Raw genomic sequence first — 25,450 nt, 5'->3', positions numbered from 1 at the left:
CTGAGAGTTCAGGTGGCCCAGCTACCTGCAGTTTGTTTCTGGCCTCTTCTCAGAAAAACTGCCAGAAGCCCATTCGTTTTCTTCTGTCCCAGCCTGTGCCTGGTCCAGGGCATGGGGTCAAGGGCCAAAAGGGTAGGGGAGAAGGATACCTGGTGGACAGCTCTCCAGAGGTCTCTGCCTTTCTCCCTCAGCCTCAGCTGCCGCCGCTGCATCATCGTAGGCAACGGAGGTGTCCTTGCCAACAAGTCTCTGGGGTCACGAATTGATGACTATGACATTGTGGTCAGGTAAACTCCCCAAAGCAGTGCCTCGGGCACCTGCATGTCCTGGCCCAAACCCTGGTGCCTGCGCCCATTGAGAATTGTCTGGCCATCTGGCCAGTGGGCTGGAGGTCAGCAGAAGCCTGAAGAAGAACCTGGGTTGGAGGATTTTGGATCAGAAAGCTAGATGGCTCCTGGTGACTTGGGCTCCCCATTCTCTGTACCGGGGGTATTCTGGGGTCAGAGTGCTTCCCCAAACATAAACCACAGACCACATGCAGTGAGCCCAAGGCTCTGACTGGGGCTGCTCTCTGTAGACTGAACTCAGCACCAGTGAAAGGCTTTGAGAAGGACGTGGGCAGCAAGACTACACTGCGCATCACCTACCCTGAGGGCGCCATGCAGCGACCTGAGCAATATGAACATGATTCTCTCTTTGTCCTCGCTGGCTTCAAGTGGCAGGACTTCAAGTGGTTGAAGTACATCGTCTACAAAGAGAGAGTGGTGAGCTCCCTGTACACCAGCTCCTTCCCTTCTCTTCTTGCCCTGGCCTTGCCCAGCTTCCAGGTCAGTCCCTTCCTCTGAACCCAGTAAAGAACAAAGAGGACCCTTTCAAAGGAAGCATTAATGACCCAAAGTTGAAAGACACTCAGACTCAACCAAGGGTGGCTGTCCCAGGCTTCTGGAGTTGTTATGCCTGGCATCTGCTCCCTGCCTCTAGATACCCAGGCTGTAGGGCCTTTCTCAGCCTTCCCTAGCCACACCCCCAACCCAGCTCCCAAGTCCCTCCCCAACAGCCCCTGCAGGCCTTCTCTGCTTTAGATCCTCTGGTAAGGAAAACTAGTATGTGGCTAGCTCTAGCGTTACTCCTGATCTTCGTATTCTCCTGCCCTGACCTTGTAGCTGCCTCCCCGAGTCCCTCTTACTCGCTGTGAGGTCTCTCTGACTCTGATCAAATGGGTCCACCCTCATTCCCAGCCAAAGGAGGAAGGCCTGTTTGGACCCTGGGGCCATTCTGCAGGGACAGCAGTGCCCTCAACTTGAGAGTGCTCATTCCCAAACTCATGTCTAATGGTCTCTCTCTACTTTGAACTTTTACCACTGACCTGCAGTTCAGTCCCCAACTTGCCATTGAGTCTGGTTGCACTCTGGGAATAATCAGATTCTATAGTCATGTTCCAGGCAGGCAGGGGTCAGGACCCGTTTCTTCAGGGAGCTTATGTGGCCAAGTAGGCTCCGACTGCTCTTTAGTGGACCACACACCAAGTCCCCTCCTGAGTCCTCTGTATCTCAGCTCTGGGCCTATAGGGACGCCTGCCAACTTGTGCAGGCCCATTCCCCCTCTCCCCTCAACCAGCTGTCACCAGCCACCCCAGGGGAGGGGCACTGCAGAGCTCAGGCCATTCATCTTCCGATACCCATGCCTCCTACCAGAGAGAATGGTGACAGACGGCCTCTGCCTTCAGTAAGAAGCTAGTTCTTTCTGGACGTTTAGAGGAGAATTGGGGGGTGGGAACAGCTTAACCTGCCTATGGAGGTCTCAGTGCAATTTGGTTTAACTCCACAGCCCTTTTCCAGGCAAGGCCAAGTACAGGCAGTGTCAAGTAGGTAGCAAGCGAGAGAGAAGACAGAAGTCAGGTCCAGAAATTCAGGTAGGTGGGACAGTGGGGAAGGGGGACCCACCTCAGTGCCAGGCTGAAGGAGGCAGCCGGGCTCTGCTGGTCCAGCCTGGCTCCCAAAGGGGAGGAAAGGGTTTGGCTTCAGCTAGCCCCAGCTGCAAGCAGGCCCACCCACTGCCACGCAAACCAGGTAGAGAGGGGGCCGAGCGACCACTGCTCTGGTTTTAGGACCCTCGTGTCCTCAGAGCCCTTCTCTTTGTCCTGAAGGCAATAGCCTTAGGATCACAGGTAGGTACTTTTAAGGGAGAAATGGGAGCAAATTGGGTCTGCGGTGGTGAACCCTAGGGAGCCTGGAGGCTGCTTCCTCACTCTGGCCTTCTGACCATCAGCCCACCCCACTCCTGGCACATCCTTTCCTCTGCCCATAGACACCTGTCAGAGGAGCTCCCAGAGGGCAGGACCCTGGTCCCATTTGCTTTTTTTACCCTCAGTGCCCAGCCACCATAAATGATCTGGAATTGGCTCACATACCAGGTCTTGCCTCCTGCTAGGATAGGACAGGCAGCAGGGTGGGCCAGGGCCAGCCAGGTGGGTGTTTATCATATGTTCCTTCCAAGAACATCAAGATCAGTTAATTCAAGGTTCTTACAATTCATCCGAGGGAGTAAGGGAAGAAAGAAGAAAAGGAAGGAAGCCAACTAGAGTCAGAAAACTCACGGTACTCAGGGAGCAGGCGGCAGGGCCTCCCTTTTCCCAGGAAGACTCTGAGGAGCTCGCGCCTAGCCTGGCCTTGGCGGCAGGATGATCAAAGGTACTGGAGCAGTTGGGATGAAGACGTGTGGGCTGTGCGCAGGCACACGCTCACCCGTGCTGATGTCTGTGCCCTGTCCTTTCCAGACCATGCCCAGGGATCTGGGACCAGACTTGTGTCAGTGAGAACTCCTTTGCAGGGTTGGTGGGGTGAATGGGAAGGAGAGAGAAGAGGCCGGAGGGACCCTCTGAAGTTCCATGAGTCTTCCCAGGCTCTAATGTCAAAGATAATGAGGGTCTTGAGATGAGCTGCCAGAGGGAAGCCAATGATGCCCAGGGCCTCGTCAATCCCAGCACTAGAGCGGACCTGCCTGGGCCCTTCTGGCTACCCAGGAAGCCTTTTCTTCGGACCCTTTCCCACCCCACGTCCAGGGCTAATGCCTTCCGAGCACCGCTCTGCCCTTCTTCACTTCTCTGGGCTCCAAGCCCCAGGTAAACCTGGGAGAGGCTGCTTCCCCAGGCCCCTCCCATCTGGTGCCCAGCCACAGGCTGGTCCTGCTCCTGCAGCCACCGGAGAGCTCTCTACACCTGTCTGGAGCCTCACCTGCAGAATTCTGGCAGGAGGCAGCTCTGTGTTCAGGAGCCAAGGCCAGGCTGGGCAGGGCTGGAACAGGTATTAGGTCTCCGTCATGGCTGCTACCTGCCGCTTGCTATGTGAGCAGTTGCTCGTTGTGTATAACTTTCTGGTACCCAGGAGTCCTGAAGACTAAACCCAAAAAATAGCCTGTGTTAGGACTGGCCATACTTACTTCATCCATACTCATCTCTTACTTCACCTCTACTCATCACTGTTTGTGGTCATTTGGTTCCCTGTTCACTGAACAGTAGCACCGAAAACTCCAAATAAGTTACCCAGGGCCTTTTATCTCCCAGATCCCAGGAGCCCTGAGCAAGCCGGCAAGCAGGTGGAGGAGTTCCCAGCAGGTCATGTGTGCTCAGAGCACCAGTGGACTTTTGAGGGGGGAAGCTGAGGTTGGCAGGGAGGGTGGAGCCTGGGACATACGTAGGTATATGAAGATGTAGGCATATGTAAGTCCATGGTGAGAGGGGGCAGCCTCCAGCTCTTGTGAAATTCTCCGAAGTATACCTGGCTCCATCTTGCACACAACTCACTGGTTGGCCAGGTATCGTTGAGCTGCTCCCTAGGAAGACAAAGACGAATGAAACACGGTCTTTGACCTATAGTCACAGTCTGATGGGAGAGACAGTCCTGAAACTAGAGATAGAATGCAGTGTGGTGGGTGCTGTGGCCTACGCAGCCTCCTCCTGATGTTTGATGAAGGCTAGAGACTCCCCTCCCCATTTACGTCCTGAGGCCTGGAGAGGACAGGACACGTGAGAGGCAGAGCTTGCCATGCAGTCACTCAGGCTCCATTCCTCCGACCTCTGCCAGCCTCCCCCACCCCACCCCCCTTCCCAGGAAGCCAGAGGCCCCCGGGAGCTGCCTTCCCAATCCCCTTGGCTGCCTCCTCTTCCTGCATTTCCCTCATCCTCACTCCTGAAACTGGGAAACTGACCTCACTGCTGAGGGGCCTCTGGCTGGTGACCAGTTCAGTGTGGTTTAGAGACCTGGGCTGGATTGGTATGGGAGTGGTTCCAGCCTAGCAGGGAGAGGGGAGGGGATAAGGGTTGGGGGTTGGCCTCTGGGTAGTCTTGACACAGGCCTGACCTTCCAGCTGTACTTCAGTCCTTGGGTAAAGAGGAAGGAACTTCAAAGGCTGGCCAGGACCCCATATTCATACAAAGGGGGACTGAGCCCTTGAATTTGGGAGAGACAAAATGGTTTAAGAGGGAAAGGCATTATGGATTTATGTAGACTTAGCTTGAAATCTGGACATTGTCACTTACCTTAGGCAAATGACTTAGTCCCCTTAGATTTAGTCCCATCTGTGAAATACGAGTGTTACTGCCCATCGTTCAGAGTTTTAAAAATTAAACCAGGTGAAATATAGAAGTACCTAGCACAGCCCTGCCGGAATGGCTCTGTGGTTGAGTGTCGACCTATGAACTAGGAAGTCACAGTTCGGTCCTAGTCAGGACACATGCCCAGGTTTCAGGCTCAATCCCCAGTGTGGGGTATGTAGAAGGCAGCCAATGAATGATTCTCACATCATTGATGTTTCTATCTCTCCCTCTCCCGTCCTCTCTGAAATCAATAAACATTTTTTTTAAAGTACCTAGCACAGTGCTTGACACAGTCAGTGCTATCTATGCCAAGTATTAATGCTATTTGTTATTTTATGATTATTGGTGGTGTTGCTGTTAGAACAGTCCTATTGCACTAGGGAGTGAAGCATTTGTCTATCTAGGCTGTAGAGCCTGACCTGGGAAGTGACCTAAAAGTAGAGGTCAGAGGCCAGGCCTAGAGGAGGGAGAAACTCGGGACCTCCTGGGAAAGGCAGGGGGTGGGAAATCTGCAGGGCAAAGAGGCCACCAGGTCCCCGTAATAGGAGGCCTTATTGGCCCAGGCCCAGGATGGGGATTGAATGTCCATCTTCACCTAAGTGTATATTCTGACCCAAGCCTGAGAGGGATGCAGAGCCTTGGGATGGGCTCTGCCCAGAAGGAGCTCAGCATTCACACTGCCTCACCTCTGGGGAGACTCAGTGCAGGGCACGTAAAAAGGGTGATGAGGCGGGGACACACCACAGCCTCTCCTGCTTGACGAGGGTTCTGCTGGGGAACCAGCATCTCCACCCACCACAGTCTCCTTTCCAAACCTCTGAGACAAGCTCTCCTGGGATTCCATTCCCTTCGCAGCCACCTCCAGTGGATACTGCTCTTTACGCATACCTCTTACCCCATCTTTATTCCCCTTACCACACCCTGACCATTGCTCCTCCACCCTTAGATAAAAAATGCTCAGAAATTGGGGCTCATGTCAGCACTTCCCTCTGCTCCTCTTCGTCACTCTCATCTGTGACCTCTTGGTTACTCTATTTTGTAATCAGCAGCAGTCGTCTCCTCTTTCTCTTCTTCCTGCCTCTCTCCCTCCTCTTCATCCTCCTCATTCTTCCTCCTCTGTCCATCATCCTCGTAGCTGTCATTTATTAAGCTCTTCAGTTTACTAGCCTTCTTTGAATTCCTTCATCCCATTCTCATAGTGACCCTACTAGATGGGTACCGTTATTATCCCCATTTGTGGGTGTTAGGAAACTTACGCACAGAGAGGATGAGTTACATGCTCAAGAGCACAAAACTAGTTAAGTGATAGAGCTAAATTCAGACTCAGCTCTGACGGTCCCAGGGATCTTCCTAAGAAATCAATGTGATCACATCACCCTCCTGCTTAGAATCCTCCATTGATTGGCTCCTACCTGCCATGGCCTAGTGCTAGAACAGGGTTTTGGACCAAAGCTGTCCCACTTTAACCACCGCACTATAACACCTCTCATTTATTCACTGAGTCATTCATTCAGCAAGTCCAAGTCAATCACCATAATCACGTGGAGCCCCATGCTTCAAATACTGTCTTTCTCACTTGACCACTTTCTCTTCCCATGACTTCACATCCAGCCATTCCAGTACCAGGGAGTTACCATGGAGAGAGAAACTATAGCTGAGGTGGCAGCGCTTGCTGGTATTACCTTCCTAGCATCTTGCTGCTGCTTGCCACTCCTGTGTCCTGTCCCTGGTAGTTCTTCTCAGAACCTACTCTCGCCATCTTCAGTTCTGCTATACCTCCATCCCTATTTTAAGCAAACACCTCACATCCAGCCTGCAGAGGAAATAAAGGTCATCACCAGTCAAGAACTCAACTTCCCAGCCTTCAGTCCGCAACCTTACCTGCATCCCCATCCACCCCTCCGTCCTTCCTCTGCCTCTCCCGTTCAAAGCCAGTTGTCTCCTGTGCTCTGGATGCCTCTCCTCCCACCTTCTCAGGAGCTGTCCTATTTTGTTTATCTCTTTTGTCACCTGTTTACTGGATCCTCCTCTCACATCTATAAATCTGTCCAGGTCTCTCTCTCCTTAAAAATAAAATCCTGCCAAAACCGGTTTGGCTCAGTGGATAGAGCGTCGGTCTGCGGACTGAAAGGTCCCAGGTTCGATTCCGGTCAAGGGCATGTACATTAGTTGCGGGCACATCCCCAGTAGGGGGTGTGCAGGAGGCAGCTGATCGATGTTTCTCTCTCATCGATGTTTCTAACTGTCTATCCTTCTCCCTTCCTCTCTGTAAAAAATCAATAAAATATATTTAAAAAAATAAAAAATAAAAAAAATAAAATCCTTCCCTTCAGCTTGTGTTCACCCTCTCTCCTTCCCTTCTCTTTCAGGTTTCTAGAGAGAGGCATCACCTGTCCATGATGCGTTTCCATGTTTTTTCCTTCTGTTTCTCAACCCTTTCCAGCCTAGCTCCCAGGCCTCTCTACTAGCAGTGACCTACTGGTTCTAAATCCAGTGAACTCTCTCTCTGTCTTCCTTTAAAGCAGGGGTGGGGAACCTTTTTTCTGCCGCGGGCCATTTGGATATTTATAACATCATTCACAGGCCATGCAGAATTGTCAGCTTAAAAATTAGCCTGCTGTATTTGCTCACACATTTCATTAACTCACCTCTCATGCCATGGCAGGGCCAGACCAAATGTTTTCACCAGCCGATACGGCCCGCAGGCCAGACGTTCCCCACCCCTGCTTCAAAGGAACAGCTTGTGAGCAAATACTCAGTGAGCATTGACTGTGTATAGTGCTTAGTTCTAGGGATGGTCCTTGATTCTTAAAAGCTCATGGCCAAAATCTGGGAAGCATGCTCAGTTCCTCTGATTCTCTGTAACAGCCCTTACTCTCTCTTATACCTGAGGGTTTTCTTACCTGTTAACTCTTGCAAGCCCCTGGAGGGCAGTAACTGTCCTGTTTATCTCTAAGTCCATCACCTCCATAGTTGACATATATAAATGAATAAATAAATGTGGAAACTGAGGCCCAGAGTAAGCAGTAACTCCTGGCACAGTCGGTATTCCAGCCCAAATCTTCTGCCTCTCAGTGAGGTCTCTTTGCTCTTTCGTTGCCCTGGGAGATCATTCCTTTAGATTCAGCCTCTTCCTTGTGTCCTTTTGCTCTCTGCTTGCCTCTCCCAGGCATCTCTTTCCTCTTAGCCATGTTTGATCTCCTTTCTGCGGTTCCAAGATCATTGTCCTTGATAACGAAATGAAAACTAAACAGTCCCTGGCGCTCTGCCTCTTTCACTTGTCTGTCAGCATCACAAAATCGGCCCCAAGCCGGCTCCTCTTTTTGTTCAGTGCATCTTCCAAATATAGCTTCGAAAAAGGTTTTTGACCCTCCTCGGAGTGAGTGTACATCAAAATAAATTCCAAACAGACTAAAAAGTGGAACATACAAATACAACCAAAGGAAATTTTGAAGAAAGTAGAATAGAAATTGAATCCCTGGAGGGAAAAGAACTTGTAAGGGACAGAAATGCTAGGATAAAACAGATGTATGAAATATAAAAATATAAACTAAATTAGCAAGAACAAAAAGAACGAATACCACCAAGATGCTTAAGAGTCTAGGAAATGTGACAGACATGGTTATTATTGGGAAAGTTGACAAGAAAACCATTAGGACCCCAGCAGATAACGGGCAGGAGACTAACCAGATCACAGAGAAGTAAATAAAACTAATAAACAACAGAAATACGTTTAACTTTCCTTGCAACCAGAGAAATTCATGTGAAGGCAACAGGATGCCATTTATCACCCACCACATCTTTAAAGTGTGTTTAAGTTGTGATCTTGGCAAGAGTGCAGTGACAGATGCACTCAAAGGCTACTGGTCAGGGTGTAAATGGGGACAAGCTTTTTGGAAAGGAAATGATAACTTGGTACCAAGAGCCATCACCCAAAGGAAGGAAAAACCTGCATGCAAAGATTTTTATTTTTATTTTTAATTTTTTTTAAAAAAATTTATTAATGTCAGAGAAGAAGGGCAAGGAAGAGAGAGAGAGAAATGTCAATGATGAGAGGGAATCATTGATCAGCTGCCTCCTGCATGCCCCCCACTGGGGACTGAGCCCACAACCCAGGCATGTGCCCTTGACCGGAATTGAACTCAGGACCCCTGAGTCCGCAGGCCTATGCTCTATCCACTTAAGCCAAACTGGCCAGGGCACAAAGATTTTTATTTATATAGTGTTATTTGTAATGGCCAAACCCAAATGTAACCTAAGGAGTTTATTATGCCAATTATGGTTCTATCTGCTGGACTGTAGAGCGGTGTCCGGCGGCCCTGCAGAGAGTGTGGGCTCTCGGAGCAGCCATCACAGCCATTCTCGCCCTTGTCCTTTGATGCAGGTAAAGGTGTGGAAACAGCACAGGACTCAGTATTTTGTTAATATGTTTTTATTGATTTTTACTTACTGATTTTTTTTTTTTTTAATCCTCACCCGAGGATATTTTTCCATTGGCTTTTAGAGAGAGTGGAAGAGAGAGTGAGAGACTGAGAGAAATATTGATGTGAGAGAAACACATCGATTGGTTGCCTCCTGCATGCAGCCTGCAACCAAGGTACGTGCCCTTGACCAGAATCAAACCCAGGACCCTTCGGTCCACAGGCCGACACTCTATCCACTGAGCCAAACCGGCCAGGGCTGGACTCAGTATTGGAAACAGAAACCAGTCTCTTGCTCTGCCTCAGCCCATGTCTTTGAGGTTCATTTTCTCCTTCTGTACAATGGGGAGAGTAAAAGCTTCCCTGAGTGGCTCCCCATTGCACCACTGAAAGGAGTGAGTGCGATAGTGCACGAGACGGTGCTCATCTGCAGATGACGATCACCTTCAGAGAAGTGAGATTCAGCAAGGCAAGCGTTGCCTGCCCACTGGGCAGCATGCCCCGCCACAGGGCCCGGGAATGAGCGTGGAAATGAGATCAGCAGCACCTGGCACCGAGGAGCACATGCCACCTCACTCCAGAGGTGCAGGCACCCACTTTTGGGCTCCAGGACACTTATGTAAGCCCTGATCCCTATCAAGCTGCTTGACCCAGTTTCTTATAGTTGTTGGCCAGATGATGAAGTCTCAGGAACAGAGAACAGCTTTGGCAATAAGTGGTAGATTTAGTGAATTAGAAGTAATTGAGTATAACTGCTGCCCTTAGACCTGGGCAATAAGGGTGCTTCGCTCTCCACCACACTCTTTGCCGTGGAGTGAAGAGGAATGCGCAGAGTCCAAAGGGAAATGCCCACTCCAGGCCCACCCTCCCTTGCTAGACCATTACCAGGTACTAGAGACCTCAGAATTTCTTGCCCTCACAGCCAGTACCAAGTTCATTTCCATCCTCCCGAGGGCAGAATGCACCTCCCTAAGCCCAAGGAAGGCTGTCTGCAGAGGCTGTGGGTAGCACTTGGATGTGCGGGCTGGGCAATCCACACACACATGCACAATACTTGGCATGGTGTGGGCTGGGACCAAGAAGGGAAACAGAAGGGAGGCAGGCTGGGCCTCGCTCTCCATACACCACCGTGGTCCAGCACAGATCTCTTGGAGGCAGAATTCTAAATTCAAACCTGGCCTTCCAGGTCGTTTTTCAAGGGAGGATAGAATATGTTTCATTTAACAGTTTGATACCTTGATTTGTAACTTTCAGATATTTAGAATCTAAAATGTAGACAGGTGATACATGGACTTCCATTTGTAATTTTGCCCCTGGCTGCACAAATACTAAGGATGAGCCTACATGGATGTGGGGGTGAGGGCTGGAGATGAGGCTGGGTCGGCAGGGAACAGACAGTGAAAGGTCTTACAAGCCAAAGTCACATCAGTGAGCTTGGACTTTATCTTGAAGACCAATAATAGCCGAAGCAAAGGGGCTAGCTTTGTGCCAAACATGTTATGTGTCTGACTTCTAACTGTCATAGCGCACACGCGCGCGCGCACACACACACACACACACACACACACACACACACTGCAGGATACAAATAAACTAGTCTTGTTGTCTGCATTTTGTAGATGAGGATAATGAGACTTAGGAAGGGTCGAGAACTTGGCAAGGGACACAGAATTGGCAGTTAGGATATCAGGGTTCAAAAATAATTACTGGGGCAGCCTGATCTGCAAGCAGAGGTGGGCTGACGGCGAGCATGATGGTGGGATGGGTCCATGCAGAAGCCATAGCCACAGATGGGTATTTGCTTGGTTCCTGGGGACGAGGGAAAGGGAAAGGTCAAAGGAGAATGAGGACTCCAGTCTGAGTTGTTAGGGGAAAATGGTGGCTAGCTCCCTCATAGGAAATAGATTTCTTAATGAAACAAGCCTATTGGGCCTTGGTTTCTTTAGGAGACTGGACAAGACATTCTTCAAGGTCTCTTTTTGTATTACTGCAATCCATGTTTTGAGGGTGGTTCATTGTCTACAACATTATAGCATGTATTTGTACAAAAAGTAAATGGCTTATTGTAACAGGCACTCAGGTATTTGTTGATGGGTTGATCCAGGTTAATCCTTAGCTCTGAAACATTTACATCTGTAAGTAGCCTTCTTTTAGAGCTCTTCTTCATTTTGCTTATATTTCTCTTAGTGTGTTACCTGGCTCTTCCTTCCAGTTCATGTACTATGCATGTGAACACTTTTAAATAAGTATAGCAGATATTTAAGCCTATCTTTGTTTCTTTCTCACTTCATAATAATCATACCGTGTACTGAGATATTTGTACACAACCCTGTCTTTTCTACTGGATTACAACTCCTTTGGGATAAGGAAAATAGAAACCAGACCTACACTCTTTTTTTTATTTTTTTTTATTGATTTCAGAGAGGAGAGAGAGAGAGAGAGAGAGAGAGAGAGAGAGAGAGAGAGAGAGAAAGAGGAGAAAGAGAAAGAAAGAAATATCAATGGTGAGAGAAAATCATTGATTGGCTGCCTCCTGCACGCCTCACACTGGGGATCCAGTCTACAAGCCGGGCATATGCCCTGATCGGGAATCAAATCGTGACCTGGTTCTTAGGTCAACGCTCACCCACTGAGCTACACTCTTAATTATCCAGACAAGCTGTCCCAGTGGGCAGTGGAAAGCCATGGAAGATTTTGGCCCTGAGAAGGTCAAGATCAGATTTGTGTAGGGAAGTGAAGGAATTGAAGGAAGGCATGATGGAGGCAGGGAGAACTGGTGGCTGCTAGGGTGAGAGTTGGTGACCTGTCCTAAGGTGTGAGCAGCAGGGAGCAGAAGGAGCAAGCCCATCTGCCCCCCTCGTGGCTGCAGGAAGCCGGCCCTGGCGGCCCTGACAGCAGGAGGAAGAGGCTGCAGAAGAGCTGGCGGGGGCCAGGGAGACACTGCAGTGCCGGGCTGGGAAGGCACTCTCTTCCCAGATGCCTTCCCCCATGGCTCCCGGCTGTTCTGACAAGAGCAGAACAAGTTGCATCAGCAGGAGACTGGCGGCTGCACACAGATGAGCTGGGTCCAGACTTGACTGAGGCAGGGACATTCCTGGAGGAGGAGGGATTCAACAAAGAATGCAGTCCACAGCTGGCCGTGAGGAGGGGTTTGACCATTCCAGGGCCAGTGTCGCTGGCGGCTTTCCAGGCCTCTGTGCTGTGTCCTGTGGGTCAGGGGAATGAGTTGTGAGAGGCCCGGGGCCGTGTGTGATTAGGCCTTCTGGGGCAGGGCTGTGTCCTGGGGGCAGGCTGGGCAGTGTGGCCCAGCAGCAGGAAGGCCTCCGGTGCCCACCGCCCCCGCAGGGGCCCAGAGGCAGAATCTGGCTCCCCATTTGAATATGTCTGTTTGTGGACTGGCCTCCTGCTGGCACCTGGCATCGCCAACCACACCCTCCGCTTCACTCTCTTGGCTTCTGTGACACTCACTCATGACCATCACAGATATGATTTATTGAGCTCTTACTACATGCCAAATGTGGTGTATAATCTTCACAACTGCCTGGGAAGTAGGTCTTGTCATTCCTGTTACGTATGAGGAACATGAAGCCTCAAGAAATTACAGGACGTGCCCAGGTCACACAGATGTGGGATCCAGATGTGACCCAGGCTTTCCAGACTCCAGGACTCATGGTCTCCCCTGCACCACACACTCCCCAGTGCCTCTGACCTCTCTCTCTGTTCGTCCTCAGTCTCCTCTATCGGCCCCTCTGTGTCAGCCTACCCCTTACATGGGGGTGTTTACAGGATTCTGTTCAGGGTTCCCATCTCTTCTCGCCCCATACCAGAGATTCTTAATCTGAAGTCAGCAGATGCCCTTGACTTCGGGGATTCTGTGACCTTCTACAGTAGGGTGCACACTGTAATGTGTGTGTGCCTGTGTGTGTTTCTGAAAAGAGAGGCCATAGCTTTTCTTTTAGGAGACAGACTGAGGTTTTGTTAGTACCTGATTTTTTTATTTTTTTTTTTATGGCTGGGGAAACATGGAAACGCCCAAATCATAGTGTGGTCCTACTGTTCCTCCTTTCCCTTAAATTCCTGAAGGGGCTTTGCCTCAGGACAGTGACAGGTGGGGAAAATAAAACAGAAACCCTGGGTTGTTCACTGCGCCCGTTCCCACTGCTCTAATGCAGGCTGACTGGTCAGGGCTTGAGACCCAAGCGCAGGCCTGCTGAGCTCCCCGCACAGTGAACGAGGCAGAGACCAGGATGCTGCTCCAAGGGGGCTCCATGTACTCACTGCTTCATAGGAGGAGTTAAAAAGTGTGTGTGTGTGTGTGTGTGTGTGTGTGTGTGTGTGTGTGTGAGAGTGAGAGAGAGAGAGAGAGAGAGAGAGAGAGAGAGAGAGAGAGAGAGAGACTTTCGACCTCAGCAGTAAATGTGGCCCCCTCAGGACACCCACATCTAAGCAGTCTGATCAGTCATTTCTCCTCCCAGGAAAGAGTGAAGGGAGAGGCGGAAGCTTTACCCTCCCCACTGAAACCTTTGTCAGATTCTCAGAGAGAGTAACCTCCTACAGTTTCACATAGTGATGACTTACGGGACTTTTAGCACTTGGGAAAAGCCGAGAGACATGGTTTCAGAGATGGCATCTCGTGTCATGGAAACAGCCAGGTTCTGAGGTTGGATCCAGCTCTGATTCTCCAGCCGTGTGTGCATCGTGGCAGGTCCCCTCTGTGAAACGGGGTGTGGGACCCTTACTCACCTTGGGCTTCTGAGGTGGGAACAACAGTGACGATAATATATGTTGTGGCCGAATGCGCACCCGTCTTGGGGTCACGACGCTGTGTTTGAATCTTGGCAGAGCCACCTGCATCACCTTGAACATATTGCTTCATCTTGAGTCCGTACCTGTGAGTTGGTGAAGGTTGATGAGATGTAAATAATGTCTGTGAAAACTAGCCTGGAGCCTGGCACACCCCCAGCTGTGCCCATTCCTGGCTCTCCCTCCCTCTCCCAAGCAGCCCCTGCGCTTTTTCCTCCTCAGGTGTGTGGGGCACGCATGGGCAGGAACCCCAGCTGGGGCACTGTTGGGGCCTGCCAGGCCCTGGAGAGGGGACAGGGGCTGTGCCTTACCTGGCACAGGCGGCACCTGCCATTCCTTTCGGTCCGCATCTGGGCCTCACAGGAGGGGCTTCTCCTCAGTTCTGTGTCAGAACTTGGCCATTTCCCTCCCCGCCCCTTTCCTACTGGGTCCTGGGATCCCTATCCTTACCCCCCTTGCACACGCACCTCTCCTGGACACAGAGGGAGACACGGGAGCAAGACGGACTGGGGTCTGCTCTCAGTCTCACCGGGGCTGGGACAGAGGGAATTTGTTCCAAGAGCCTACGCTGGGAGGACAGACAGACTTCACCAGAGAACGAGATGTCGCCACAGCGGTGGGGAGACATGCGGAGGTGCAGCTGGAGCAGAGTCGGCCCCCTGACGGCAGTGGGAGATAAGCTGAAGGGGTCCTCCCCAGTGGGGGGCTCTTTGTTGCTGCTGAGAGCGATGGAGGAGCCTCAGGTGGACTTCATGTCCCCTTAACACTCACTGCCAGGGGCTGTGCTGAGCGACAGACATGGATCAGTTGTGAGCCTCGCCCTGCATGGTTTAGGGTCGCAAAACACCGCTAATGACGGAGATGAAAACAGCCGGTCAGGTGACTGTGAGCTGGCACTCAGCCTGAATTATCTAATTCTCACAACAGACCAGAAGATACATCCTGATAGCATCCTGGTTTATCCATAAGGAAATGGTGAGCTCCTTGCCCAGGGTATCCCTACAGTGAGGGACGAGAGCTGAAGTTGCATCCAGTCCATTCAGGCTCCTAGAACAAACAAAACACCACAGACTGGACGGCTTATAAACAACAGACATTTGTTCCCACCGTTCTGGAGGCTGGGAAGTCCAGGATCCTGGCGCTGGCAGAGTTGGTATTTGGTGAGGGCCTCCTGGTCACAGACTGCCTTCTTTTTGTAGTGTCCTCACTTGGCGGAAGGGGCAGGGGATCTCTCTGGGACCTCATTTATAAGGGCATCGATCCCACTCATGAGGGCTCCCCCCTCACCACTTCCTAAAGGCTCACCTCTAATACCACCACGTTGGGCATCAGGTGTTCAACATGACTGGGGGCGTGGGAGGTGGGGGGGGCGGTACATTCAAACCATAGCAGATGTAACTATATTCTATCACTTCCCAAAGGTTAGAGGTCATTTATGCCTTGGGAGGAATGGGGCCAGGAAAAACATGAGGAAGAAGGAAAGGATATGCTGAGTTTTTGTTTTGTTTTTAAGTGGGTTGGATGAGGTGGATAGATGTGGGAAGGCCATTGGAGACTGAAGGAGCAGCTCAGCAAAAGCATGGAGCCGTGAATGAGCAGGTGGGGGCCTCGGGTGGGTGGAGTGGAAACGAGCGGCAGAAGGGCCTGCTGGCTGAAAAGCTCCGCTCTGTGGGCAGCGGTGATGTGATCTGCTTTGTATGTAGAGAGAGCATCTGGCAGAGAGAGGACAGTGGCTTCGAGGCAGAGGCAGCCCATCCTAGGCACTCATGACATGTTGGTTCACTAAACGGATGGAATTTAACAATTATTGTATGTTCCAGTCACTGCTGGACGCTGGGCTCGGAGCGGGCAACAAGGCAGGTGCTGTAAATGGCCGGTTGTCAGGGTGGTCCAACGGGACGGTGACGAGGCCCGGACTTCCGTGAAGCAGTGTGTGTGGGAGGAAGGGGTGGGTCTGTGGGATTCTAAGAAGGTAAAATCAAAAGAACTAGATGGCGAGTGGGACAGGGTTTGGCTGGAGAGATGAAGAATCTGAAGTCAAATCAGAGGTTTCTGGTTCATGGGCGGGAGCACAGGAGGAGCAGGAGCAGATGTGGGGAAACATGTGAAATACGTCATGTACATCCCTGTGACAGAATCCTTAGGAAACGTAAATTTGATGTCTGTGATTTGATTTATTTCGAGAGATGTATCATTTAACCAAATCTCTGTTATAAACTTTTGTATTTTTTTTTCAAGTTTTTCACTCTTATAAATAACACTGTATTAAACAGCTTTTTACAAAGGTCTTCGCCACTCTGATGGCTTTTAGGAGAGAAATTCGCAGTCATGGGGTATGAACAGCCTTGAAGCTTTTGGTTCATACTCAGATTGCAGTGTAGGCGAGTTCTACCTCAGCTCAGCACCACAAGCACCTGAGAGACACACGCACGCACACACACAGGGTGGGGCAAAAGCAGGTTTACAATTGTGAGTACACAAAACGGAGTTTATTCTTGTATTATTAATAATTATTGTCTTTTCCATACAAACAACTGTAAACTTACTTTTGCCGCACTCTGTATTTTAGAGGATAAAAATAGCATCTGGTTACCCAAATTTGCATTTTTATCAATACTGAGTTTTTCATGCTTACTAACCTTATTTTATGTTCTTTTCCCATTTTCAGGGGGTCTCATTTTTTATGAATTTTTAAAATATGTATTATTTGTGACAGTTTTTCCCACTTCTTTGTTCCCTTCCTAATTTTGCTTATTATATTTTTTATGAACCAAAGCACTAAAAGTGTTTACAAAGTCAGAATTCATTGACTTTCTTCATTTCTAACATTATACTAATGTTTAGGAAGCTCAATGATAATATATGCATCTAAATTTTCTTTTCCTTTTCCTTTTAGCAGGAGAGGCAGTGAGTGGCTCTTTTTTTTTCTACGTAGCAAATTTGCAAATGTCACTTGCTAGGAAACTCACCTTGTTCCCACCGACGGTGCAGCTTCCTGTCGTACAACCTAAGCGCGTGCAGGCAGACTGATCTCTTCCGGGCCATCTTGTCTCATTGATCTTGGTGTTGGTTCTTAGACATCTGTCAGTGTTTTAATCCTTGCAAACTTATAATATACTCTCATATCTAATTTTTAAATGTATCTGTTAAATATTTGGATGGGTTTTTAGAATCCTTTTGGTACATTGCAAAAAAATAAATCCTATTGGGATTTTTCTTAGAATAAAGGTAAGCCTACTTTAATCTGGGAGGAAGTGGCATTGTGTTAATATTCGGCCTTCTCATCCAAGATATGGCTTGTCTCCCATTTTTTTCTCAAGTAACTTTTTAGATCTCTCAAAGGATTGCAGGTTTTGTTTTTTTTCCTTTTTGCTACAGATCCCACATACTTAAGTTTATTGATCAGTATTTGATTATTTTTTTTGTTCGGATTGCAAATAGGATCTCTTTTGTATTATATCTGGTGACTTTCCTATTGGAGTACAGATCCTATTACTAAATTATTTTACCCATTAAGTTTAGTTGATTCTTTTAGGTTTTCTGGGCAAATAACAAACTCCCTGCAAATAAGAGGCTGGAGCCCCTGGCTTGGTTGGTCTGTGAGTTCCTCCAGCAGTCCTCAGGAGCCCAGTTGTAAGGGTGGTAAAGAGTGGATGCCAAGCTCAGGGCTTCCCTGGGCTGGGGCCATAGGGAGGCAAGGGGTGGAGAGTTGAACTCATGAGAGAGTAGCTGAAGTGTATGCTTCAGGGTCTTGAACAGAAAGGCAGGGCTGAGGACTAGAGGGAGGGAGAGGGAGAAGAAGAAGTGGTGGCCCTGGACTGCACACTGGGATGCCAGGTTTCAGAGCGGATGCCTTTCCTGTCTGGTACTGAGGTCACTGAGGGAAGAATGGTCCCATTTTGCAGTTAAGGGAACTGAAGCTCAGAGAGCTTGCCACGTGACCATTCACCAGCTCTAGTCAGTGGCCGGACTGGGACTGGAGTGTTGCTCTGGGTTCCCGGACTAGCTGACATTCTGTCTTTATTTTTCAGGTTCACTTTAGAACAGTTGGCTGAGAGCCAGGAGAGACAACAGAAGGGGAAGGAGGCGAGCCCAGCAGAGCAGATAGGGGAGAGAGGGCAGGCTCCTCCGGGGCCCCTTAGTAGCTGCGCAGGGTGGCGGCCAGCTGGGCCGTTGGGTCTTCCTGGTGACCCAAGAACCCCCTCAGGCAGAGCAGCTCACGCTGGATCCTCATTACACACTGTGGCCCCACCATTTGTTCACTGTTCCCACCACACACCCTTGTCTCTCACACATTCTGCGTCCCCAGCACACACCAGGTCCTCCCGCTACCCGCTGTGTTCCCACGTGCCCCAGGTACCTCCAGTACACGTCACGCCCCTCACCTTGTTTCTCATTTGCTTGTAAACACTGTGGGTCCCTGCCCCTCACACAGTCCCCTCGCAGCTGTGTGCCCAGCTCACGCCCAGCTGTGCTGTGTCCACAGAGTGCATCGGACGGCTTCTGGAAATCTGTGGCCACTCGAGTGCCCAAGGAGCCCCCTGAGATTCGTATCCTCAACCCGTATTTCATCCAGGAAGCTGCCTTCACCCTCATCGGACTGCCCTTCAACAATGGCCTCATGGGCCGCGGGGTGAGAGGCTAGGCCAGGAGCGGGCGGGGAACTGGGTCAGAAGGACCTTGGGAAGAAAGAACAGACGGATGGGAGGGGGGACGGGAGGAGGGACAAGGCGGGTTTCCAGTCCTCAGGAATGGAGCTCAGCTCTGGGGAGCTTATCTGAGGATCTCAGCCTCGCTCAGCCCTCCAGCTGAACTCTGCACCTGCCCCTCCTCCAGAACATCCCGACCCTGGGCAGCGTGGCTGTGACCATGGCACTGCATGGCTGTGATGAAGTGGCAGTCGCAGGCTTTGGCTACGACATGAGCACACCCAACGCACCCCTGCACTACTATGAGACCGTGCGCATGTCAGCCATCAAAGAGGTGAGGGGCTGGGTGGGCAGGGCCGCGGGAGGGCACTTCCAGCACCGAGGACAGGCTCCGACTGTTCACCGTGAATGGTGAAGAGAGGAGCCAGCGGCTGCTCCGGCTGCCCAGAGCTCCAGGAAGGTGCCACTACCCCAGCTAAGGCCCATTCCTGCCTGCGGGCCTCTGACCACGAAGCATCCTCTGTGCCCCTCCCCAAGAACCCAGAACCCTGTCCCGTTTCCTTCCTGAACCTTCCCTCTCCGGCTCTCTCTCTGCCCTGGTCCCGCACCTGCCTCCTTGCTGTTCCCCAGCCGTCATACGCTAATCTTGGCACCAGCTCAGAGCCACCCTCTCTACCTCAAGTCGTCTTTCTCCCAAAGGACTCCTTGCCCCCTCAGACAACCCACAAACATTGCCTCCGGGTCTCAGGACACCCCCGTACCTCCTCCACCTTCCCCGTGGCCAAGCCCTGGAGCTCATTCTAACCCAGAATTACCACCCAGGTGATCCATGTGCTCAGGCTCCTTAAAGTTGAAGAAGCATTACAGTTCTCCCAGCCTGTTGCCACCTCCTACATCTCCCTCACAGCAAGAGCCCACGTGGAAAATCAGCCCCTCTTCTACCTTCACTTCTCTCCTTCCTCTTTGAAACCCACTCCTGCTGAGACTTCTGAGTCAGTAGTTTCTGGGGTTCCAATTCACTCGCCAGTCTCTCTCGTTCTCTTGCTCAGTGTCCTTGATTGTAGTCCACCCCTTAAAAAGTGGCATCAGCCAGGGCTCCATCCCGGGCCACCTCTCCTCACACTGCAGGTTCTCCAGGAGACTGGTATCCCCAGCCATGGCTTCAGTTACCATCTGGACTGTCTGTCTTAGGCTCTTTTGGTTCATTCAGGCTACCTCAAGTCATGGGAACTTATTTCAAGTTTATAAGAAAGACTTGGGAGTCTCATGGAAACCAGAAACGGTCTTCCCCGGGCCTCCTGTTGCCAGGAATGGGATTCAGGAGTGGAAAGCTCCTCCTGGTCGGTTCCAGAACCGCCTTATCCTGCCCAGCGGCTCCTGCCTCCTTGCCCCGGCCCTGTTAGTCGTTCCAGCTCTGTCTCTCTTGATGTATCTTCTTGCTTCTTCATCCCCTGCCAGCACCCACTCCAAACTGTTCTCACAGCTTTTACCTGCTCCCGGCTTCTGTTTACCTATGTATTTGCTCTCTTACACAAATATTGTGAACACTGTCAAGCATACTCATAAACATAGAGAATAATATAATGGCGAGGAGTTTGGGCTTCGCTCTGAAGGCTGGAGGGAGCCACAGAGGTAGAGCATTTTAAGCCGAGGATTAGCATGTAGTAGGCGTACTGTGGCTGCAGCGTGAAATAGAGGGGTGCAAGGCAGGAACAGAAACCAGTTAACAGGCTGCCCAGCAGTCTAGGCAAGAGATGAAGACTCCTGACCCGGACACAGCAGAGAAATCCAGGCTGGAAATGTACATCTGTGAGTTGTGAGCACAACTGCATGTTCAGACACAGGCCAGGCGCGTGTGAAATTTCCCAGGGAGACGGTAGACTGGGAAATGCAGGTGGTCGGCACCCTAGGAGCACCAGCATTTAGTGACGGGGTGAGGGAGGAGGAGCCGGACAGGAGGCAGAAGAAGAGCTGTCGGAAGGAAGGCTCTCTGAGAGCTGCCGGTGAGTGGGAGGGACATCTGCATCCCAAATCAGAGGTCCTGGTGAGGCTGGGGACACGGGACCAGAATGGCGCCCCAGGCCATAGACGGAGCAGACAGTGTAGTGCCGAGGGCTCCGGTCACCTCCTGTGTGTCTGCCCGGAGGAGGAGTTGAGAGAGCACCCGAGAGGTGGCATTGCCTGGGCCAAGAGAGCTACACCCCAGGCAGACTTTGGTGTTTACTCTTACACTGTCAAACCTATTCATAAACACAGAGAACAATGTACCGAATTCCATGTAACTGCCACCTGCCCCCTGGCCGCCCCCCCCCCCACCCCCACCCCCCTGCCCCGTGAGCAGCACACAGCCAGTGTCGTTTCATCTGTTTCTTCCTCGTACTTGTACTCCCCACTGATTATTTGGAAACAAGTCTCAGATATATCATTTCAGCCAAAAACATTTCAGTAAGTTTTTCAAAAAGATAGTATTTTCTACTATCACAATACCGTGATGACACCTAGGAAGATTAATAATAATTCCTTCATATCATCAAATATCCAGCCCTTTGCTGACCTTTCACACCTCAGTGACTCCCAGGGGGGCGCCCTTGACGCTGATCTGTCAGACTGTCACTTCTCCCTGGGGGTGGTGAAGGGCTGGGTAAGGAAAGAGCTGTACGAATATCTCCATTTGCTTGGATCCTGGCCCTGCCGATCCTCCAGGCCTCCATCTTCTTACCTGTAAAATCTAATTCCATTCGACACATATATATTGAGCACCCACTCTGTGCCAGATGGTCCCTGCCTTCAAAGAGGTGAGACAGGTGCTTGCATCTTTAAGAAATGAGGGCAAATCACCCAGGGGTCTGCAACAGCAAGGGCAACGCGCTGAAGGCGGAGTACAGTGACAGGTTGGAGAGAGTTACTGGATCAGAATTAGGACCAGACAGAGCGGTGAGTTCTCAGCACCGCTATGTCGTGGCTGTAATATCACTGTGGTGAGGCTCAGTGCTGACAGATGCAACAGAGCAGTCAGGTGGGTACAAACTATGCACCCGACTAGGGGATGAATGCCAAAACAAGGCTATTGGTGTTCATTCATTCATTTAATCCTTTTTCTTTCTTTGAGAGACTTAGTCACCTAAGCTTCCTGATGAGTCCTGGGGATTGGAAAGAACCTGAGCCTGGGTGCAGTCTCACCCAAGGAGAAGGCAGCATCTGCCCTGTAATTTCCACATTAACAGTGAGATGGGCCTCTCGCCTTCTGGCCTCCTGGGTCCTCTGACCCGAGAGGCAGGATTTCGTCAGCGGCCCCCAGGCCTGGAGAAGTGGATTGCATCAGGCCAGAGAATGACTAAGCCGCCCCACTCTTTTCAGCTCTTTTCAGCAGGTCCACCCCCAGGCCTGGGCAGGATCTGGTGACTCACATTGCCATCCTAGGGTGCCTAGGACTTAGGTGCCCCAGACGTGCGGCTGGACAAGGAGGGTTGAAGTCTTTGTGAACAAGATTGGAAAGCCTGTATCTCCTAAGGTTACAAGAAGTGAAGAGGCAGCTCTGGGGAGGGAGGAGCATGAGCTGTGGCACAGAGCATCGGAGGGTGGTGGTCAGAAAGAGGGCACTGAACTCTGGGAGACACATGGTAGTGGGGCTGTGTCCTAGCAGCCACCAAGGCTGCCCCACTGACCGCTTCTCCATCTCTTCCCTCCCAGTCCTGGACACACAATATTGAGCGGGAGAAAGAGTTTCTGCGGAAATTGGTGAAAGCGCGTGTCATCACTGACCTAACCAGTGGCATCTGAGATGGGCCCAGCACGTGGCACGGAGGTCCCGGCACCGCCGCAAGCAGGCAGCAGCCACCGCCACCTGCCCACTGCATTGGCCTTGGTCTGGCTCTGCCCGAGAGGCACAGGAGTGCTGAGACCCGGAGAAGGACAGTGCCAAGTGGCCCCAGGGGTGGCGAAGCCTTGGTAGGGCCGCCAGCGCTGGGTCCGCCCAGAGACCGGCGCTCGGCCTCACTCTCAGCCTGGATCCTGGGAGCCAGAGCGCCAGGAGGCCGCTGGCCGTGCCCGGCAGGCCCAGCATGCCGGAGGTGGACGTTAGGCAGCGAGGCGGCTGCGGGATTATTTCTCCAATCAGTGTTTGGTGTATTTTCATTTTGTGAATTTGGGTGGGGGGGTAGGGATAATTTATTTTTAAATCAGGTTGGAGATGGCGAGTTTGGTCCACTTGCCGTGCAGGAGGAGGCCCGGCAGAGGGCCCATCAGGCGGGGGTGCCAATGGGCTCCCTGTAGAGTGGGAGTGCCGTGACGAGCCTGTACTCTGCTCCAGAGCCGCAGGGAGGTGGGCAGGAGCTCGTGCCAGCCCCCTCCAGCTCATGACACTGCTTGGCCTTTCTTGGGGAGAAGATGGGATACTCCCACTTACCAGCTGCCCACTGTCCCACAGGGAAACCCCGGAGCCATCCTTTAAGCCAACAAGACAGCCCCTGGGCTAGAGCAGAGGGAACTCGGAGCTCAGGAGGCGAGGCCTGGCCCAGCCCGGAGGGAATGGCCGCTCCCCAGCTGCTACTGATCCATAGGACAGTGCCCAGGCCTGGACTGACCAGCTTGGCAGCTGTTCTGGGTTTCAGCGAGACTGCCAGGTCCTTGGGTTCTGCCTTGAGCCTGGACCAGAGGGAAGTGAGGCTTAAGGACCTTACCCAGGCCGCGGCAGCCGTCCTGGGCAGCCACCATGGAAGCAATAAAGCTCTTCCCTGAACCTGGCCTCTGCTTGCTTTCTCTTACTTTCCTGGAAGAAACAGGAACCTGGGGCCCCAGCAGCTACACTAAACCCAAGGGTCATCTCTTCAGCTCAAATTCCTAGGTTCCTTTCACTTCTGTGTCAGTTGCAGGCCCGGAGCATTCTGGAGCCTCTCTCGTCCCACACAGTCCTGCACCCTCTGCCTTAAAAGAAGTAGACCAGGGGCATCAGGGCCTGCCCAGAGGGCAGGGGATTGAAGCCCACGTTCTAGGACAGTGCCTCTGGGCCCCACAGCCCCATCACTGCAGGGACAGGTTCCTGCAAGTGCAGGAAAGATACCCTCTTGAGCCCCCAACACAAGCCCACAGATCTCACCCATTCCTGGCACCCCCGGCTGAGCCTGGACAGGACTTCCTACCCCCACCTTAGCACACAGGCACACCCTCTCTCCTCACTCAGCTCTAGGCACTCTGGCGAATATTAGAAAGGATGTCTCTTCCCATCTTACCCCCTTAGAGCCCTGGAATCTGACCCCCGACCCTTCACTAGAATCCCCATGCCGCCCTGAGGATGGGCCCAACACAGGCCAGCACCTGAGACCATGGAGTGAGCTTCCGGCCAGAGCTGCCACCTTGGCTGGGACCCTTGCCTCTCACCTGCCGTCCCCATCGAAAAGTCCTAGCCACTCCACCGCCTTCCCACGTGTGCCCTAACTGCTGTGGTGTGTTCTCAGGCAGAAGCCTCCTCCGCTGAGGGGAAAGCAAGGCCCTGACTGAGGGACAGGCAAAACCGGAAACTCCCTTCGGATTCTGCTGGGCGGCTGCGAAGCACTTCCATGCACATCGTATTCTGCGTGAATAGTGCCCCCTAGAGTTGTACAGGACACAGGCAGCGTGTCTGCAAGCCCCAGCCAGGGCTGATAAAGCCCCAGGGAAGCCACCCCAACTGGGCAGCCAGTTGTGAGAGGCAGCAGACGGTGGGGCTGCTCACCACCTGGCCTCCTGCCCCCCCAGGGGTCCTTCAGGCCCGAGGACGGCCCCCAAACCACCCGCAGTTCTCTGCAGTCTGGCGCATGGTCTCACCTGTGCCCAGAAACTGCTCTGGCAGAACCAGTGGTCTCAGCCCTGGCCGTGCACCGGAAGCACCTGTGCGGACCTGGAAAACGGCACATACCCACACCAAGGTTCTGAGTCGGGGCTGGGGTGGAGCCCGGAGGCGGGTGGTTTTAAGAGGTCCATGGGGGTCCTAATGCACAGCCAGGCCATAGCTGGTCCACACGCATTCCCTGAGCACTTTCACTTCCATCCACGGTTTCCCACTGTCAGTTGGTCGACGGTTCCCAAAATGCCATCTCCAGCCCAGCTCCCTCCACTCCACGCCAGGCTGCAAATTCAGCTGCATCCTGAACTTTTCCCATAGGGGCATCCACAGGTCCTCCTGACGCAGCATGTCCATCCCTGAACTGAGCTCCCGGCCCTCGCCCAGGGAGGGAGTTCCCCTGCCAGAATGCATCCCCTCCACCTGGTCACCCGGCCTGAAGCATGCCAGCGTCTGCCCTCCCTCAGCCCATCAGTCCGGCACCAGCTGGGTTCTCAAAGAGCTGTGATCCAGAAAGACCCGTGAAGTGGCCCCCACTCCCCCCACCACTCTACTTCCCGCTCACTCCCTCAGCAGCCTCCTGACACTTCACCCCTCGTCTCCAAACCACCCTCCCCACTGCAGCAGTCAGAGCAACGTACTGCAACGTACGTCTGATGCACCATTATTCTGCCTGAAACCCTTCGGTGGTCCCTGGTGGCATTGGGATAAAGTCCAGACTCGCGGGTATGACACAGCATCTGGCCTTTCTTACCTCTATCCATGTTACTCACCCTACTTCCACCCCACCTGCCAACTTGCCATAATTAGGCTTCTGAAACACTATCCCCCAGCTCCTACCCAAGCATGAGCACATGAAATACTCCTCCTCCGTGACCCTCCCTTCTTCAGCCCTGGGCACCCACTCCTAGCGGCGGTGTTTACAGGTGTGTCTACTCCAAGCCCCAGGCTGCCAGGATGAAGGGCGGTGGGGCGGCTGGAGCAGGGTCAGACTTGAAAGCCCCAGCACCGTGCCCGGCCCGCCCCAGCAGGGCTGCTGAGAGAAGAAACTAGCCGCGGCCCAGAGAGCAGAGAGCGGTCCCTGCAGGGTGGCCGGCCAGGGCCCTGAGCCGGCGCCAACCGGAGGGCCGGTGGCCCAAGGCTGGGACTCTCCGGTCTCCTCCCT

At 52.1% G+C, this 25,450-nt stretch overlaps 1 protein-coding gene across 2 annotated transcripts in view; it reads left to right on the top strand.

Annotated features, from left to right (window-relative positions):
- The window catches only part of ST3GAL3 (ST3 beta-galactoside alpha-2,3-sialyltransferase 3), a 162,274-nt gene extending 139,080 nt beyond the window's left edge, over nucleotides 1–23,194 (top strand). For both annotated transcript variants that reach the window (XM_008151241.3, XM_008151240.3), the window contains 5 exons: nucleotides 192–287; nucleotides 578–764; nucleotides 18,305–18,451; nucleotides 18,655–18,801; nucleotides 22,158–23,194. In XM_008151241.3, the coding sequence (XP_008149463.2) occupies nucleotides 192–287; nucleotides 578–764; nucleotides 18,305–18,451; nucleotides 18,655–18,801; nucleotides 22,158–22,247 (667 nt within the window). In that variant the 3' untranslated portion in view covers nucleotides 22,248–23,194. The remainder of the gene's footprint in view (nucleotides 1–191; nucleotides 288–577; nucleotides 765–18,304; nucleotides 18,452–18,654; nucleotides 18,802–22,157) is intronic.
- The last annotated feature ends 2,256 nt before the right edge of the window (nucleotides 23,195–25,450 follow it).

This window comes from Eptesicus fuscus, chromosome 9, assembly GCF_027574615.1.
Source record: "Eptesicus fuscus isolate TK198812 chromosome 9, DD_ASM_mEF_20220401, whole genome shotgun sequence".
NCBI lineage: Eukaryota > Metazoa > Chordata > Mammalia > Chiroptera > Vespertilionidae > Eptesicus > Eptesicus fuscus.
The sequence above is the reverse complement of the archived record's forward strand: the minus strand, read 5'-3'. Positions and strand labels throughout refer to the sequence as shown.